This window comes from Cinclus cinclus, chromosome 3, assembly GCF_963662255.1.
Source record: "Cinclus cinclus chromosome 3, bCinCin1.1, whole genome shotgun sequence".
In the NCBI taxonomy this organism is placed as follows: domain Eukaryota; kingdom Metazoa; phylum Chordata; class Aves; order Passeriformes; family Cinclidae; genus Cinclus; species Cinclus cinclus.
Genome location: NC_085048.1, coordinates 26,461,055 through 26,477,754, shown reverse-complemented (window position 1 = coordinate 26,477,754; position 16,700 = coordinate 26,461,055). Strand labels below are relative to the sequence as shown.

General features: G+C 34.2%; 1 protein-coding gene across 1 annotated transcript in view; it reads left to right on the top strand.

The window, feature by feature from the left end:
* EYS (eyes shut homolog) overlaps positions 1-16,700 on the top strand; it is a 706,383-nt gene that overhangs the window by 273,958 nt on the left and 415,725 nt on the right. Inside the window, exons 22-25 of the mRNA XM_062489770.1 lie at positions 3,576-3,835; positions 13,429-13,525; positions 14,664-14,771; positions 15,345-15,490. Of these exons, the coding sequence (XP_062345754.1) occupies positions 3,576-3,835; positions 13,429-13,525; positions 14,664-14,771; positions 15,345-15,490 (611 nt within the window). The remainder of the gene's footprint in view (positions 1-3,575; positions 3,836-13,428; positions 13,526-14,663; positions 14,772-15,344; positions 15,491-16,700) is intronic.

Here is a 16,700-nt window from a genome sequence, read left to right as displayed (position 1 = left end):
CTAAGGTGTCTTCAAGGTAAAACCGGCACAGTTGGAAAAATGGTATGCCACCAATATGAATTTGTAATTGGTAGACACCTTAGAACTCTTAAGATTCAGGAGAGATGATCTCTCCAGTTAGCATGCTGAAAAAGTGGTTTTGGCTGAGAGAAGCTCTTGGCAATATGTAGGAATAATTGATAAAAGGGAGCGAGAAAAAACGAAACAGAATCTTCTCAGGGATATCCAGTGACAGGAAAATATGTAGTGGGCAGAAGGTAAACTACATGAAATTCCAAGTGAAGATTAAAAAAATACTTTTTTTTTCTTTTAATGTGAGGGTGGTCAGGCACTGGAAGAGATTACTCAGAGAGGTTGTGGAATCTCCATCATTGAGAGACTCAAAACCAAGCTGGACACAGACCTGAGAAAACTCTAGTTGTACTTGTTTTGAGCAGGGGAGTCTAGCTGAACCTCAGGAACTTTTTTTCCAAAATCAACAATTCAGGTATTCTTAAAACTTTTCCCTGTTATTTAATTCCTTAAAACCTTTAAGGTAGAATATAAGGCAGATGATATCTATACATTTAAGTGGAATGTGAGGAGTAAAAAGGGAGTTTTCAAGCAGGTAAGAAACAAATATAATATTTAACTCATTGTTTAGAGACAGAGGAGCTTATAACATTAACATTACTTCTCTGTATACAATTCATGACTATAGCTTACAAATTTAAATTTTTACTTTAAACAGGTGGTAAACATAAAACCATAAATACATTCATATTTTTTCATTGCCCTCTCCTTTTGTTTATGTTTCTATAGAAAGCTTTTCAATTTATGGAAAGATGTATAGAAAGTAAAGAAAAAATTCTCGTGGAAGCCGATTTGGAGATGTACTGAAGGAGTTCTGCACATGTCACAATCTAAGCAGTATATGGAGCTTATATGATTAAAATGAATAGTTTACATACAAGAGTCATGATTTTGTTTTCTAATATCATTGGGTTTATTTGGATCTGGTTGTTGGAAAGAAAAATATTTATGTTGGCAAGTTGGTAAAACAATAGAAAGAAATTCAGCATTGACTATCTTTATATGGGCTCTTAAAAGCATATATCAACTTTTTTTCCCCCAGAGAATTCTAGAAATCATCTTGATTTTTCTAATGGAGTGAAAAAAATTAGTAATTTTGAAAACGTCTATTTGGGTTTTTGCCTTTTGATCAGTTAATTTCCAAGAATACCATCTATAATAGCTAATTTATAATTTGTTTTTTATAATCCTAACACCTCCTTACTTTTTGTTTTTTAGTAAGAGTTCTCATTAACACAAATTTTTGTCTTGATTCTCAAAGCTGGGCCTCAGGATAGATGCTTCTATGTTTGGGTTTTGTTTTTGTTTGTTTTTTTTCTTTTTCACATATAATGAGGATTCCAGTAACTTTTTTTAATAATCCAGAAAGGAGTACAAAAAAACTCAGTTATTAATTGTCTCTTTTGCATTAATATTAGCTGTTGCATCTCAGATAGTAGTGTGCATGAAGCCAGGGTAGGACTGGCTAGTTGTATAGTGTAGATAAGTGCTGTGTTTTAGTGACCTAATGTTCCCTCTAGTCATACAGAATAGTTTTGATAACTCAAAGGCAGTTATGAAACTCATTAGGGGAAAAAAGGGAATGAAACTGTAAATATTTGCTCCTCTGCGCCTCATTTATGTCCATAAAGTCAGACCAGGTCAGAACTGAACTGTGTTCTCCTAATACAAAGTGAAAGGCTCTCCATTTAATGAACTTTTTAAGCTAAAAGGGAGCATAACCAAGTGCTACGTACCAATTTGTAGTAGTGCATCGGTAGTAATTTATTCACAACTTCATAAAAGAAGTCAACCAGAAAAAAAGAGCATCTGTAAAAAAAAAATTAACATCTGTGTTCTGATCTGTTGGGTCAGGGGGTTCTTCAGTGCTCAGTATGAGACATTTAGAGATGCTTAATTTGTAGAGTCTGATGCTTTTATATATTGACTACTTAAGAGAAAATTCAGTGAAGCATTGATTGGGCATGCAGTCTTATTCAGTGGATGTTGCTTCTAGATAATATATGTATTCTGCCATGTATGGCAAAAACAGGTATGTTTGTTGTGCATAAACAGGGAAGAGAAACACATATTTAACCATATTTCCAAAAGTATGTTTTGAGTATCATAAATGATGAATCCTGAAATGTGATTTTTGTCAGTTATTTTAAGAATGTCTGAATGCTTTTTTGATAGTAATGACTATTAGTTTTTAACATGAGAAAAACACAGTAACCTGATTTTTGAATACTTAATGCTAAAATACCGAGGCCTTTAAAATACAAAGTTCCTTTTTAATATCCATTCCATTTCATGTGACATGGTAATTGTATCCCACAAATAACACAGAACACAAAAAAATTGAAAGAAAACACTGGGTTTTTTTAACAGATGAAATTTGCCTTCCATATGGCAAGCAATACCTGTTCCTTACAAAATATAACTACATAATATTCTCCATTAAACTACCTGTTTCTTATTTAAGAACAATTCCTCTTATCAAATTATAACTATGAAAATATATTTGAATGGTTTAATACCTGAAATCAATATTGATCAAAATAGACAATAGCTGGAATAGTTCATCTTTCATATTGTATTTTGTCCTTCCAAATAGCTGAAAAATAAAATTAAATTCAGTATTATTTACAGTGAAAGTAAGAGGAATATATGACTTCTAAAGTACAGACATGTCTCTTTTATTGCAGCCAGAGAAGAAATTTGGCTCTGCAATCTTTGAAAACATTAGCAATATTTTTTTCTTTGCATTTACAGAACCTCATGATATTTATATTGTGAATAAAAAATATATTTATCTGATTAATGAATATAGGTCCCTTACGATTAGATGTATCTTAGATTTTGGTTGAAGTTTTCTCTTCTGTGTTGTCACAGACAGATCTTCATAAAAGCATTCAAAAAAGAGAAAGAGCACAATGAAATTTGGATCCTTCATGGCTTCTACTTTATTTCCTAAGCATGCTGGATATGCTTCCTGATGCATTTCATCCCAAACATTGAAGTACTTACTAGTTTCACACATATGAAAATATGTCCTTCTAATCCTTAACATTTAGCGAATTTACTTTTCATATTTGATAATTTGTGTTGTTGTTTCATCAAAAAATGATCTAAACATGATTGTCTGCATTTCCTAAATCAGATGGTTTTCCAGGTGTTACTGCGACTTAGAGGAAGTCCTTTACCTTTTGCTCAGATAAATTCTGGGGACATAGCCTGAGTATAACTTATTCATAATGCATTCTTATACAATTGCCAAGAAAAAAAAAATACAGGAATACATTATTGATTTTGGGTTTTTGTGGTTTTTTGGGGTTTTTTTTTGGGGGGGGTTGTTTTTTTTTTTATTTTTTTATTTTTGGGTTTTTTTGGAGTTTTTTTTGTTTGTTTGTTTTGGGGGTTTTTTTGTTTGTTTGTTATTTTTAAAATAGAATAGGTTGGAAGTGGTTGGGCTGAGCTGTTTATTCTGCCACATCAATGTTCTTTTTCTTTCTCCCCTCCAGATGCGCATGTACAGCAGGCTGGACAGGGCCAGACTGTAGTGAAGATATAAACGAATGTGAATCTGAACCATGCTTGAATGGAGCCACCTGTTTTGAATCTGTGAAGCCAGGGCAGTTTGTATGCATTTGTCCTCCATTCTATACTGGTGACTTCTGCCACCAGCGCTTCAGTCCCTGTGAGCTGCCTTACAATCCATGTATAAACAATTCAACCTGCTTGGCACAGGTAGATGGAAATCCAATGTGCATTTGCAAAACAGGTGAGAACTGGTCATCCATTTTCTGTTGTGCTCCAGAAAACTGCAAATGTATGTTGAATTTATTGCTATCTTTGATGTAAGTAGAAAAGAATATGTTTCAAAGAACAAAAAATTGCAGCAGGTCTATCAGTTGTGCTAAAAGTCTAGAAAGATAGCTGTCAGTTTACCTATTATTAATTTCTTACTTTACAATACTTATTAAATCTATGGTGGCTTAGATTCAGCACTCAGAATTAGTATTTCTCAGTCAATTGTTACAATGACACAGAGATAGGCATGGACCTGCCAGCATAGACAAACTAAATTGACAAAACAGACAGGCAGATTTAGAAAAAAATATATGCAAATTGGTGAAAGCACAAAAATTGGAGCAAGTTGGAAATGGTTTCTTATCCTGCTGAGCTGTCAGGAAGGCCTGGCGCATCAGGGAAGTAATCTTCCCTTGCTTAATGGATATAGCAGGTTGCTGCCTATATGCACAACAAACCAAATCACAGCAGGTGCTGACAGCTTCCCTGGGCCATGGCTTAAAAGCCACAATCGCTCCCTCAGTGTACAAGAACTGCTAAGGTGGAACAGAGCAACAGTTTAACTGTGTAGAACTTTGCTCTGCATTTCTATGTAGGAATTGAAGAACACATTAACTAATTAACAACTGCACTGAAAATTTGGAAAATTTAAGTAGCACGGGAGTACAATTACTGAAACTGGAGTTGGAGCAGGATTTTGACGTCTTCACTGTTATGCCTATAAAGGTAGGGGTCTCTTAGGGACAAAGGGTAGCCAATAACTGCAGTGTTACAAGGCAATATTATTACTTGTCATTTACTAAGCTACAAAGATATAGATATAATATCTAGGAATCAGGAGCATAAAATACCTTGGGGTTTTTTTTTTACTATTAAGGTAAAGGTTACCACAAGCTGCTGAGTTAAAAAACCCAAACATCACTGGGGAGGTATGCAAGTTGCTTAGTGAAGCATCTTTAGGAAAAGCTGTTTTTCAAAAACAGCTTTTGACACAAGATATTGATTTTTGAAACCCTTTTCAGAAGTGATCTATAGAGAGACATGTAACTCAAGCCTTTTCTTAACATTCCTCAGAAAAAGTTAACATTAACATTCTTAACATTCCTGTTTTCCAAATATTTTTGTGCACCATTTCTGAAGAATTAAAAAAAAAAAAAAACCAACAAAAACATGGAGCCAGGATTCTCTTGGAGCTTTGATGGAATTTTTAAGAATTATTGAACCTTGCAGCTAGGAATCCTTGGGGAAGTCGTAGGGCAGTTACTTGAATCAGTAACATACATTGCTAACAAATTGTGGAAAGCAGAAAATTTAGAATTGAAAAGGGGTAAAAGGCATAATTCATAAAGTGAGTTGATCACGCATGCTAGGAAAAATGCAACCAATTATTCAGGACTCTTATATAAAAAGAAGAGAGACAAAAATACAGAATTTTAGCTGAAAGCAGTTTGAGGAAATCTAATTCCTCTGTTGTCTTCTTTTTTATTCTTTTTTATTACTTAACTATTTTTGTCTTGCATGTTCTTCCCTTTCTCTCCTGATAAACTTGTCAAGGGTGTAGACCTGATCACAAAGGGTAATCACACTTACATAGATAGATAGATAGATAGATAGATAGATAGATAGATTACTCCAAGACTCTTGACTTAGTAGTAAAGGGCATTAAACTTGCCAGTAACTAACAGTCCAGTCACTAGAAAGTTTGATTCTGGTATAGCAGGAACCTCAAAGTGCAGCAGTACTTAACAAATTCTAACTATGTGTAGAGCACTGTCTGAGATGGGTACAACAGGACCAAAATTATACCATTGAAAGTGGTACATATTTAGAAGAAAAAGAGAAAACACACTGGCTAGGTCTGAGGAGAATGTGAATTGGGCAGAATCAAAGTTGATGTAAGACATTAGTTTAGGACAGAATTACCACAGCAAATTGGTAGGAAGGTGATGAAACCATGATTAGCTGTAGTATAAAACAAAGCTTCATCTTTGTTCCTGCATGTACATTGGGAAACTACAGTTGTCTGTTTTTGCTATAAAGAGTTCTAAAATTCTATAAATACCACTAATGTAAAACTTCCTCTTGAGCTGTTTGTCCTAGATACAGAGGTTTTCCTCCTGCAAGAGGATAGATTATAATATTCGTGTAACAAAACTGGGCTCTCATATGGAACTCGTGGAACATATGGGCTCTCATGGAACAGTGTTAGACCATGACTTTAAGTTAAATTGTCCACACAAGCAGGATAAAAAGTTTAAAAAAATTATGATTTCTACAATTGCATGATAGTATATTCAAAGTTGCAAGAATGTTGTAGGGAGGGCCATTATTGCAAAAAGTTTAGAAATCACTGCTGTACAACAAGTTTCCCAAGAGGTGTACAGAAACTCCCTCTCAAGTACTTTGCCAGCAATTGATAAGCAAGGGTTTGATCAAGACAATTGGGAGGACATAGGGGTTGGAGCTGTTAATCATATAGCCTATGCTGATTCTCCTTAAATACTACACACCAAATGCAAAGAAAACAGGAGGAATGGAAAACTTAGGGCAAATTGCAGAATTTTTATTGCCTAATTTATCAACATGCCTTTCCAGTGTTGGAGAATTCCATTCTTAGAATTAATCTTAATAATAGAAATGAAAAGTTAGTGTAACAGAAGAGCAAGGCAGGACATGTAAGCAAAACAATAGAACTTTTAAATGGTGTTAAAATATTAATAGCTGAGCCTCAGCCACTATTTGTAAATTGCCCAAAAGGTCTACAAGAAAAAGATCAAAAGAGCAATTCAACTGCATGTGTAAGTAAAATAGAGGGAAAATAAACAAGAGTATAGGCATTAGACCAAGCTCTTCTAGATAATGGCAAACACAAAACTGTTAGTTTTGTAGAAGCAACCAGAAAGAAAGATAGGACAGTTTGGTGGAAATAATCATGCTTTCTGAATCTGTTCCAAGACAAAAAAAAAAAAAATTAGTAAAATAATGTATTCAAAATCAAGGGAAACTATGAGAGGGCATACAACTACTGAGTGCAAGATCAGCTTTCTGGCTGGGACTGATGAATAACAAGTTTAATTAATGATGAAATGGGCAATAAAAGGTGACAGTTTTCATAAGGTGTAAAACCTGTGAAAATACAAGCACATAAATATTGCAGAGAATTACAACCTAAAAAAATAATTTTCAACCATAAACTACAGTCCAGAAAATATCTAGTGTTTTCTAGTAAGACTATTTTTAACAGTGATGTATTATATGAGAACTATTAGAGGTATAGTAGCGAGGCAAGCTAATAGGAACAGCAGGTAGTTGTTGCTGACAAAGTCAGGAAGGGAAGGGCAAGATCATTGAATTAAATGGTTCCTAGAATTCTTGCTTTTTAGAAGGTAGAAATTAATCTCTCTTTAAAATTCGATGTAGAACTTCATTAGTCCAAATAATATGGATGGGATCAGCTCAAGATGTTCATGCAGCCTCCTTATTACAATGGAAGTAATTTTCCATATACATGTTAGGTTGTGATAGAAAAATTATCAGCAAATGCTTCCTATTATACATTAGGTACTGCATGCATATAAAGAGAGCTCATATCAAAGCTTTACCTACTCTTTTCAGAGATATGGGTTATTTGGCAGTATTTGTGTTAATTCAGTAAGATTTTAATGAGTTATGGTAGAAAGGAAATTAGAGCAATAGAATACTGTATGTATTGTTTCAAGAAATAAACTGGAAATGTCTGGATTGTGGATGTCCATAGTATTACATCAAGGTGGTATTATTTTCTGATGTACTTCATTTCGCACAAAAGCAGACATACAAAGTCAGATGGCTAATGTTATAGAAGTATTTATGTCACTCTGCCAACTGTTTAGGCAGTTTAGGAAAAATCTCTCAGGTAGTGGGCAGGCTGAATTCTTGACCAGTTGCCTCTTGCTTTATTATTAACTATTGCTGCAATAGTTTTGTATTTTTTGTATTGCTGCAAATTTTTTTTTTTTTTTCTTAATTTCACAGTTCTGGGAAGCGCACAGTTTTAGAGCGGAGCAAAAAGATCAGGGAGCAGCAACATATGTCATTGCAGCACACAAATACACAAAAACTTTGCCATCTTATTTGTGCTCATTACAGCTTTAAAGATACAAAGCTGGAAACTGAGAAACTGAAAAGCTGGTTTATGCATGGGGTTTAAGGTTAAAGCCATCAGTTTTAGGGTGTAGGGAAATTATGTGTATTGTTCCAGGGAAATCTATGAAAAGGACTCATTTCTAAGGAGAAACAATAACTACAGTTTTTATTGGAATTAGGTATTCTATTTTTGCTTTGTCCTTTCTAGAAGCAATACTTTCTTGATGCTTCAAGGTAATTTCTGAAGTCTTTGTTTTAAACATGTTTTCCATGGAATTTTTCACCTTTTATCAGTCTCCTGTCTATAGCTTCACATGACGCTTTCTCTTTGTTCTAGATGTTAGTGACTATTTTTATTTGGTCTATGACATCTTACAGCTAGAAATTTGAATCGAGGCATAATTTTTTTCAGCCAATGTCTGAAATAACGCTAAGTGAAAATTGTCATAATGTACAAAATTTATAATACCAAACAGAAATACTAAATAGATGATAAAAAAAAAGTTATTTAAATTGGAGTTTGCCACTGTCAGATTTCTGAGCCCTTCAGTGCCAGTTTCTTTTCCAGACACAAACACATACATAATTTACAGAGAGAAATAGCCTTTTTACAGTGCCTAATATTTTACAGACCTTTGATTTTGATTTATATACCTACTTACGTTATGCTGAACAACCTAAGTACCTGAACTAATGATTATGGAACTTCTGTGATATCTCTGCCGTTTGCAAACATTGGTTCATAAATAGTTCATGGTAAGGAGACAAACATCCATGATACTGTTCAGATGAGAGAAACAGTAGAGAGCTTATGGCAAAATAATCCTGTTAGAATCCTGTTACCTGAAGAGGTCAATTCCCTAATATTTCTCTGCAATGGAATAAGGAGATGAAAATGACCACAACTGTGACAGCAGATATTTAGCTTCCATATTCTGCATATTCCATCACTTTGCAGCTCCCAGAAGGCCCATAGGCAGAACTGAGAAATGCAGGATTTCTTGTATTTCAGAGAAACAGAAGTAAAAATAGAATCTGTCTCATCTTAAGTAACAGCTTTCCAGATGTTTCTAGATATCATAGCATTAGAGTTACTTTAAGTGCCACCTTAGCAATTAAAAACAGGGAGAAATAAGACTATATTTTCTAACACAAAGAACTGTAATAACTTATAGTTGTTTCTCATCTCTGTTAATTTCTGAAAGTTTTGAATACATTTTGTTACTACAAAACTTGTTGACCTGAGATACTTCCTCAAATATATCTATATGTATTCAAAACATTCACAAATAAATGTTTTAAACTAATTGTTGCATCCATTTGATTTTTAAAAAACCTCTGTGGATACCAGCAATACTTATGTGATTCTGTTTAGACCTTCAGTTTTTTTAATGTGACATACAAAGTACAGTAAAATATGTTTGACAAATAAAAGCCATTTTACAATAGCAAGCCTGTTATCAAGTTGGTAATGTTGTGATTTACTAAATAGTTTTATACAGGAATATATTTAAGGTATTAAACTTTTAAAGCCGTTTCCCTCATTGTCTTTTTTATTTCCTCTTGCAACACATGACATACTTTGGAAACGTCTGCATTTCTTTAAAAATTACATCCCCCTATGAATTTTAGCACAAGTATCCCATGCTATGTGTGGCAGCAGTTGTAGCTTATATGAAATAATCCAATTTAAAATGCCTGTTAAATTGTATGACTATCATATAAAATACAAGAGTCCTTGCATGTAGATTCATGAGGAATCTCATTTTCAATATAAATAAACTACAAATTCTTTCTTTAAACCAGTTCCACTTAGGTATGAGCATTTTAACTAGTTTTGTTTTTTAATCTGAAAGTAATATAATTGGTACCTATTCAAGAATATTCTTGAAATAAATATTTTATTAATAACTGTAGTTTGGTTTTTTTTTTTTTTTAAGTTTGGCCTGTCCTGTTAGTACAAGTGATGCGCGCAGTGTTGCCCTGCTTTATTTTTGTAATTTACTCTGAAAGCTTATTTAAAGGCTGAATTAAAATTGGCTTATTCTCATATGATTTTATTGAAATCTCCCTTATAAAAGCTTGATAAATTCTAAATATACAGCAGGACAGACATGCAGAAGATATGAATGCAATAATATTTTGGAATCCTTTTAAGCAGATTGGTGTGTTTCTAAATAAACATTTTAGTTAAAAGTAAGCTTCCATTAAATCTTCTGTAAAGTTGCTAGAAATGCTAAAAATTCCTTAGAAAAAGATACCGCATTAGTTTAAAAGTTTTCATCACAGATCAAAATATCACCTAAGTAGTTGTCTGTAATTTTTAATAGTATATGTCATTATGAAAACAATAATTACTTCTCAGGGACTATGATAATTTCTCAGGAGGTATAAGAAAACATTATAGTAAATTGAATATTTAGATTTCTCATTTCATAATGTAGTAGATAAACAGTAAAATGTTGTGATGAAAATGTTATTTTTCTCTATTTTCAGGCAAAATAGATAAAGTAGAATGCCTGCTATATGTTTGCTTATTTTATGTCTTTTCAGGGTATTGATATATTGCTATGGGCTAGAAAAATATGTACAACTGCATTCAAAAAATGTGTTTAAATACTGCTTTGTATATTCACTTGTGTACTATTTATTTCAAAAAGGCAATGAAACATACATAACCAGTGAGATGACAAGCAAAAGCAGAATGAGCAATATCTCCATTTTCCATTTTTTATATTTTAATCTCATAACTGTATTTGGTTTTTTTTAAGATGCTTCTTAAATATTGCATAGTATCACAAAAAGCAAAATGTTATTTTATATAAAAGTTATTAATTTTTTTTCAGTTTTGCTTTGCTATCTTTACAACTATTCTGTGATAGCATTATAAAGCTGAAATATATCTTTATAGCTGTGAGTTATTTATAATATGTTACATTGGTTTACCTTTGGTGTGTCCTTTTATGTGAAGTTCCATTTTTCTTGCCCATTGTCAGCCTTCCACTCAGTAATCAAATTTAGTTTTAGAAATTCCAAACATTGCAAATAAATGAGAAATTACAGATGAGGAAGTTGAGTACAAAGAGTTCTGTGAGTTCTAGTGTCTCACATTCACTACGTCCTTCAATTTCTTAATTAAACCAGAGTTTGGGAAAGGTGCTGTCATCTTTTCTGCTCTTAACTCAGTGGCACTGAATGGCATGCATCAAACAACTTCTGAATATTTTGTGTGTCAGCAACTTCTGGCTACTCACACAACCAAGCCTAGTACTTAACTTGGTCAATGGTGTACTAGTTCACAGTTCTTTTACCTGTCTTTTTTCCTTAATGGAACTACAGGCAGGAATAGATGAATAGGAATAATCAGCAGCATTAAGATGCAGATTACACAAAACTATTGGGATGGTTTGCTCTGGCTCCAGCTCATTTGCACATAGTAAACTAAACCATTCAGAATACAAAGTTTCCTGTACTGAGGGAGATCCTTCACAAGAGTACACTGAGACAGATTTTCTTCTCACTATTATGACAGTTCTTTTACAGATTTTTGAGGGGATTGGTCGTTTTTTTGGTGGTTTGGTTTGGGTTTTGTTTTGATGTTTTTTTTTTTTTTTTGTGAAACCTATAAGTAGGAAATAAATAATGCTAAAGAAACTTCTGAAAAAAAGAATAGCATCATAGCAACAAGTGTGACTATAATTTAAAGGCTAGTTTGAGAGATGTTCTGGGTTTTATTTTCCCAGCCTTATAGCAACATTGATATGAAACCTTCAGCAAATATTAAGAGCTCATTTAAGTCAGGCCCAAAAAGTTATTCGATAGAAATAATAGCTGATAAGAAAATACCAACTGCTTGGATGTAGGCCCATGTTTAGCTCACATATTGGTGTACCAACAGAGATTTCTGTCTACAGCTTTCCCTGCAGCTATGGCCAAGGCACTTACTTCTTCCACTCATGATTTTCTCTAGAGGAAAATAAGCCATACTATTCTAACAGTGGTCTTTCATGATTTCCCCACCTTCATTAAGTACTTTGAAAACCACAAATACATAATATAACCAAAAACATATTATTCTTATTTGGGTATCTAAAAAGTACAGATAACATTTTTTGCTTATTGTTTTAATAAAGAATCCAGTATAATCTTTGCCATAGTTATAGCAATATATAATGAATTCAATATCTAAATTTAAAGTTGTTTAACTTTTTTTTTTAAGTGATGCTCAAAATTGCTTTGGTGAGCTCTATTAATGGTCTTAGGCAACCTGCAGTCAGCACTCTCATATTAGTCTTACAGTGCAAGTAGTTTACTCATTGCAACGGTTTCATTTCTCCGTCAACTGGAAACAAATATATTGAATTTGTGAAAAAATCAACTAAGTAGCTTTAGTTTCTTCACTGTATGTATAGAATTTTAACACAAACATGCATTTAGCAGAACACCTATTTATGCAAATGTTAGAAGATATAGTATGCTGTCTAAGAGCACAAATAGGGTTCATATACCACTGAAAAGTCTTATTTTGCTTTAGTATATATTCTGGAGCATTTACACAGGCAAATGTAATGTATTATGCAAGTAATGTACTGTGGAGATAAGAACTTAATCACATTTTTTCTTCATTTAAATATTAAAACCAGTTTTGCTTTTTTTTTTCTGAGCAACTGACTGCTTTGAATAAATGTGGTCCTCTAACTTCCACTACTCTCTCTAATACATTAATTACTGAATTAGGTTTTAGTTTCTGGTTTTGTCTCACTCTCCAAGAAAGCCTTTTCAGTCCTTTAAAATGGGTTACATTTCTCCAGTATATTTATCTAGGTGTTCCATCCAAATCTGTTCTCTCTGGTTCATTAAAGTATGTTGAGACTTCATATACTGTCTGGAAATTAACTTGCTGAAACTAAGGAACAAAAATAGTTGGAGAAAGTTCTTTCAGGGTTTGTAGTCCTGATCTTAGGGTCAGTGAGCAGTAAGGGCTGAATCTTTCAGAAGCAAAGGTCAGCCAGAAGTCTGACAGTATGTGAATGAGGCAGACAGGGCAGCACCAGTTGCTGAGTCCAGGAACAGCAGAGGATGCCAGTCAAGGCTACAAGGAATGGGGCAGATCCAAGGTCAAGGCAGGGAGTCTGTCTGTAGGCCAAAGTCAGCACACTACACAGCTAGCCATTGGCCATGGCTGCAGTGCTGCTCAGTCAAATAGCAAGGGTGAAGAGCTTCAGCTTAAATGCTCCAAAGAGGAGGTAGCCATTGCTGATGCTTCTCTCAGGCTTTTCTTAAACAGCTTTGAGCATAGCTGAGGTTTGCCAGGCTGGCCACTTTCATTGTCTGAGCTAGTCCTGGGCTCAGATAGCCAAACCTCCATGAGAATCTGTGATCCTTTTATTCACATCAGTAGAGTTCATTCATTTACGGTTAATGAAATCTGTGTTTCAGGATTTGAGGGTACTTACTGTGAAGTTAACAGTGATGAGTGCATCTCCCATCCATGCCAAAATGGAGGTCTCTGTGTGGATGGGGTCAACCACTACAGGTCAGGAAAATTACTTGAATGACAGATATACTACATGGATTTTTATCATCTAGCTTTTGCTTTTGTACTTTGCTTGTCTAATGTTTGCTGACCTTCAGTGAAGGTGGGGAAGGTGTTTGTAATGGGTTTGTCAGTTAACATTATAGTCTAAATCTTCTTGTGTGCAAAAAGTAATACATATACACCATATGTATGACCCCAAGAATTTATTGTAGGGCAAATTAAAATGATAAGGATCTAATTTTAAAAAAAAAACAGAGTTGTTAGTCCACTTACAATAGTACAAAAATTCCTAGTTGAAATTAACAGCAAAACTTAATGAAGAGTGTAGTTATCGCTGTTATATAAGCAATCATGCAATTATATCTGTTTGATTATCCTCACAAAGTCTGTGTGCATCCTGTGATCAGTGATTTCGTTCTTCCTCAAGCACTGGCAGTCTTACTGCAAGTCACTGGCATCTGGAAGTCTTTGTCAGGAGAACTATGATGTTCACAGTGGGTTTTTCCTCATCTTCAGTCTCAGGCCTTCTTGGAGCCTCTCACTCACCAGTAGCCCCAAGTCCTTCTCGACAGGGCTGCTCTCAATCTTTTCATCCCCCACCCCTATAAAGGCTGCTTTGACCCAGGTGCAGCACCTTGCACTTGTTCTTGTTAAATCTCCCAAGAGCCCACTTCTCAAGGTTGTCCATGCCCTTTGGATGTCACCCCATCCTTCAGGAGTGGAAGACAAAAGACTATTATTTGTAACACTATGGTCATCTCAGTGTCTCACACCCTCACCGTAGACTATTCCAGAGCTGAAGGTATAGCATGAGAGGCATCAGTCATTTGGCTGCAGGGCAGGTGTCAAAACAAGAGAAAAGCAGCTCAGGCCAAGGCAAGTTCTAAGCAAGCCCTTACACAGTGGTGTAAGCACAAAGCCTGTGGCCTTCAGCTAATGATAACAAAAGTCTTATTTACTGGGTTTCAGACACTTACTGTTTGGTGCTTGTTAAAGCACTGCCCTTTGTAATTACCAGTAAAAAGCAAACATGATTTTGGTACCATTTAATTAATACCTCTCAATATCTGCCATATTTTTATCTGTAATCTTTATAATGATCTAAAAAGTGATGTAGTAGCATCCTTTTTGCTAGGTGCTCCTGCCAACATGGCTTTACTGGGACTCTGTGTGAAGTGGAGATTAATGAATGTTTATCAAGACCGTGCAAGAACAATGGAACTTGCCTGGATCTCATAAACAGGTAAGTTACTACTAAATGAAGTTTCCCTGATTTCATTATGTTAATTCTGGGTTTGGATGAGACCTTCACCATACGACAAGTTAAAATGGAGTAAGCAAATGCTACAGACTCAGTTTTTTGTTTCTTATGTGACTTCAAAGGAAAATAGAAGGGAAAAATTCTCCTGCATAACTTGTTATTTTCCTCCCTTTTTTGTTTTTATTTATTTCAATTTGGAAAAAGACTGAAATAGAAGAAAATTGATCTTGATTTAGATTGCTACAAACCCTGTGTTTGTTCAACAGCACTTCACGAGTTACTAAGAGACTTGTCCTAGAAGATCATTAGCCCTTATGTCATTTCTTATACCTTTTCTTATACCTATTACTGTGCCAAATTTTTCTATTAATTTAACAAAAATTAAATCACCTTCTTTGCTTCAGAAACATGAAAATGAGAAAAATCTGTTTTATTTTAGTATGGATGAGGATTAGGGACACCAGCTTGGCATCAGGAGGTACATATGGCTTTAAAATATTACAATAGATCCCATTGTTATTTCCATTGACATACCTGATTTTCCCTTTCCTAAAGATTCATTTGTAACTGTGCACCTGGGTACTATGGGTCTCTGTGTGAGATGGATGTAAATGAGTGTGAAACTTTGCCTTGTTTACATGGAGGAAGCTGCATCAACAGGCTTGGAGGCTATCGGTGTCTCTGTCTACCTGGATTCACAGGTATGATCTACCCTTTACCACACCCAAAGACCTTATTTCACAGATTTAACATGGTTTTAATATCATAGCAAGAAGAAAAATTTATCTCCTTATTGGAGGATAACTCATACTAACTTAAATAGAATTTTATCTAATTCTTTTGAAGTAGCTCAAGATTATATATATTAATACTTGAAGTATAATTTCTTTAATCACCCATGCATTCAGTTGAAATGAGTTATTGAATAGTACAAAGAAAATTAATGTGTATTCTTTTTAATTGAGCCAGGAAAAAAACTATTACCATTGATACAGAGTGAATTTTGCAAACAATAAAATGCTACCTTGTCATTTGAATTTCTTTGGAACCATAGAAAGACCTCGACTGTTGGATCAACACGGTTGCCTTTAGTGCTAATCTTTACATTTTTACAGAGTCATGACAAAATATTCAATGGATAGAGATGCAGTAAAATTTCCCTAAAATGATGTTGACTTTTATTTAAATGCTCAGTGTGCTGCTGAGCTGGTTCATACACAATGTTTTGATAGATCCATCTTAAGCAACATGGAAACACAAGATATCATATCACTGCAGAAATATTTACAGTTTGTTCCTCAGCTTGAACCATTTCTGCATTTTTTTCTGCATAAAATATTTTCCTAACTATTCCAGCCTGTGATGAATGCCACATAATGTACAGCATAAAAAAGGATGCAATTTGCATCCACTGAACTGAGAGGAATGTAATTCTCCACAGAACAAAGAACAAGTACAGTTTTGGGAATTTCTATATAGCTGTATATCCTTCTTCCAGTCACCAAAAATCTTAGTCTACCTATTGCTTGTGCACTCTTCTTCAAAATTATCCTTGATGTTTCAGAAAAAACTATAGATTCTATATAATATTCCTGCCTAAATCTTTTAAAGACTTCCCCTGAAGTATTTTCTTCAGGTGTCCTGTGCTCTAAGTAATACTTCTTGGGTGTCACAGAAACTTCTGTTCATTAGGCTGAATGGAAGCAGTGTTCAGATGTAATTTCTAACTAATAAATGTTAAAACAGTTGTATTAACCTTTATGTTCATGTTTCTGTAAGAATTCTCTGATATATTTATAAAAGACAAGACACCTGCACATGAGCATTTACGAGACTGTAATTTGAAATGGAACAAGCAATCTGCAGGTTTGCTTTTGTCTTGATTCTGCGTTATTGACAATGCAATTTGAC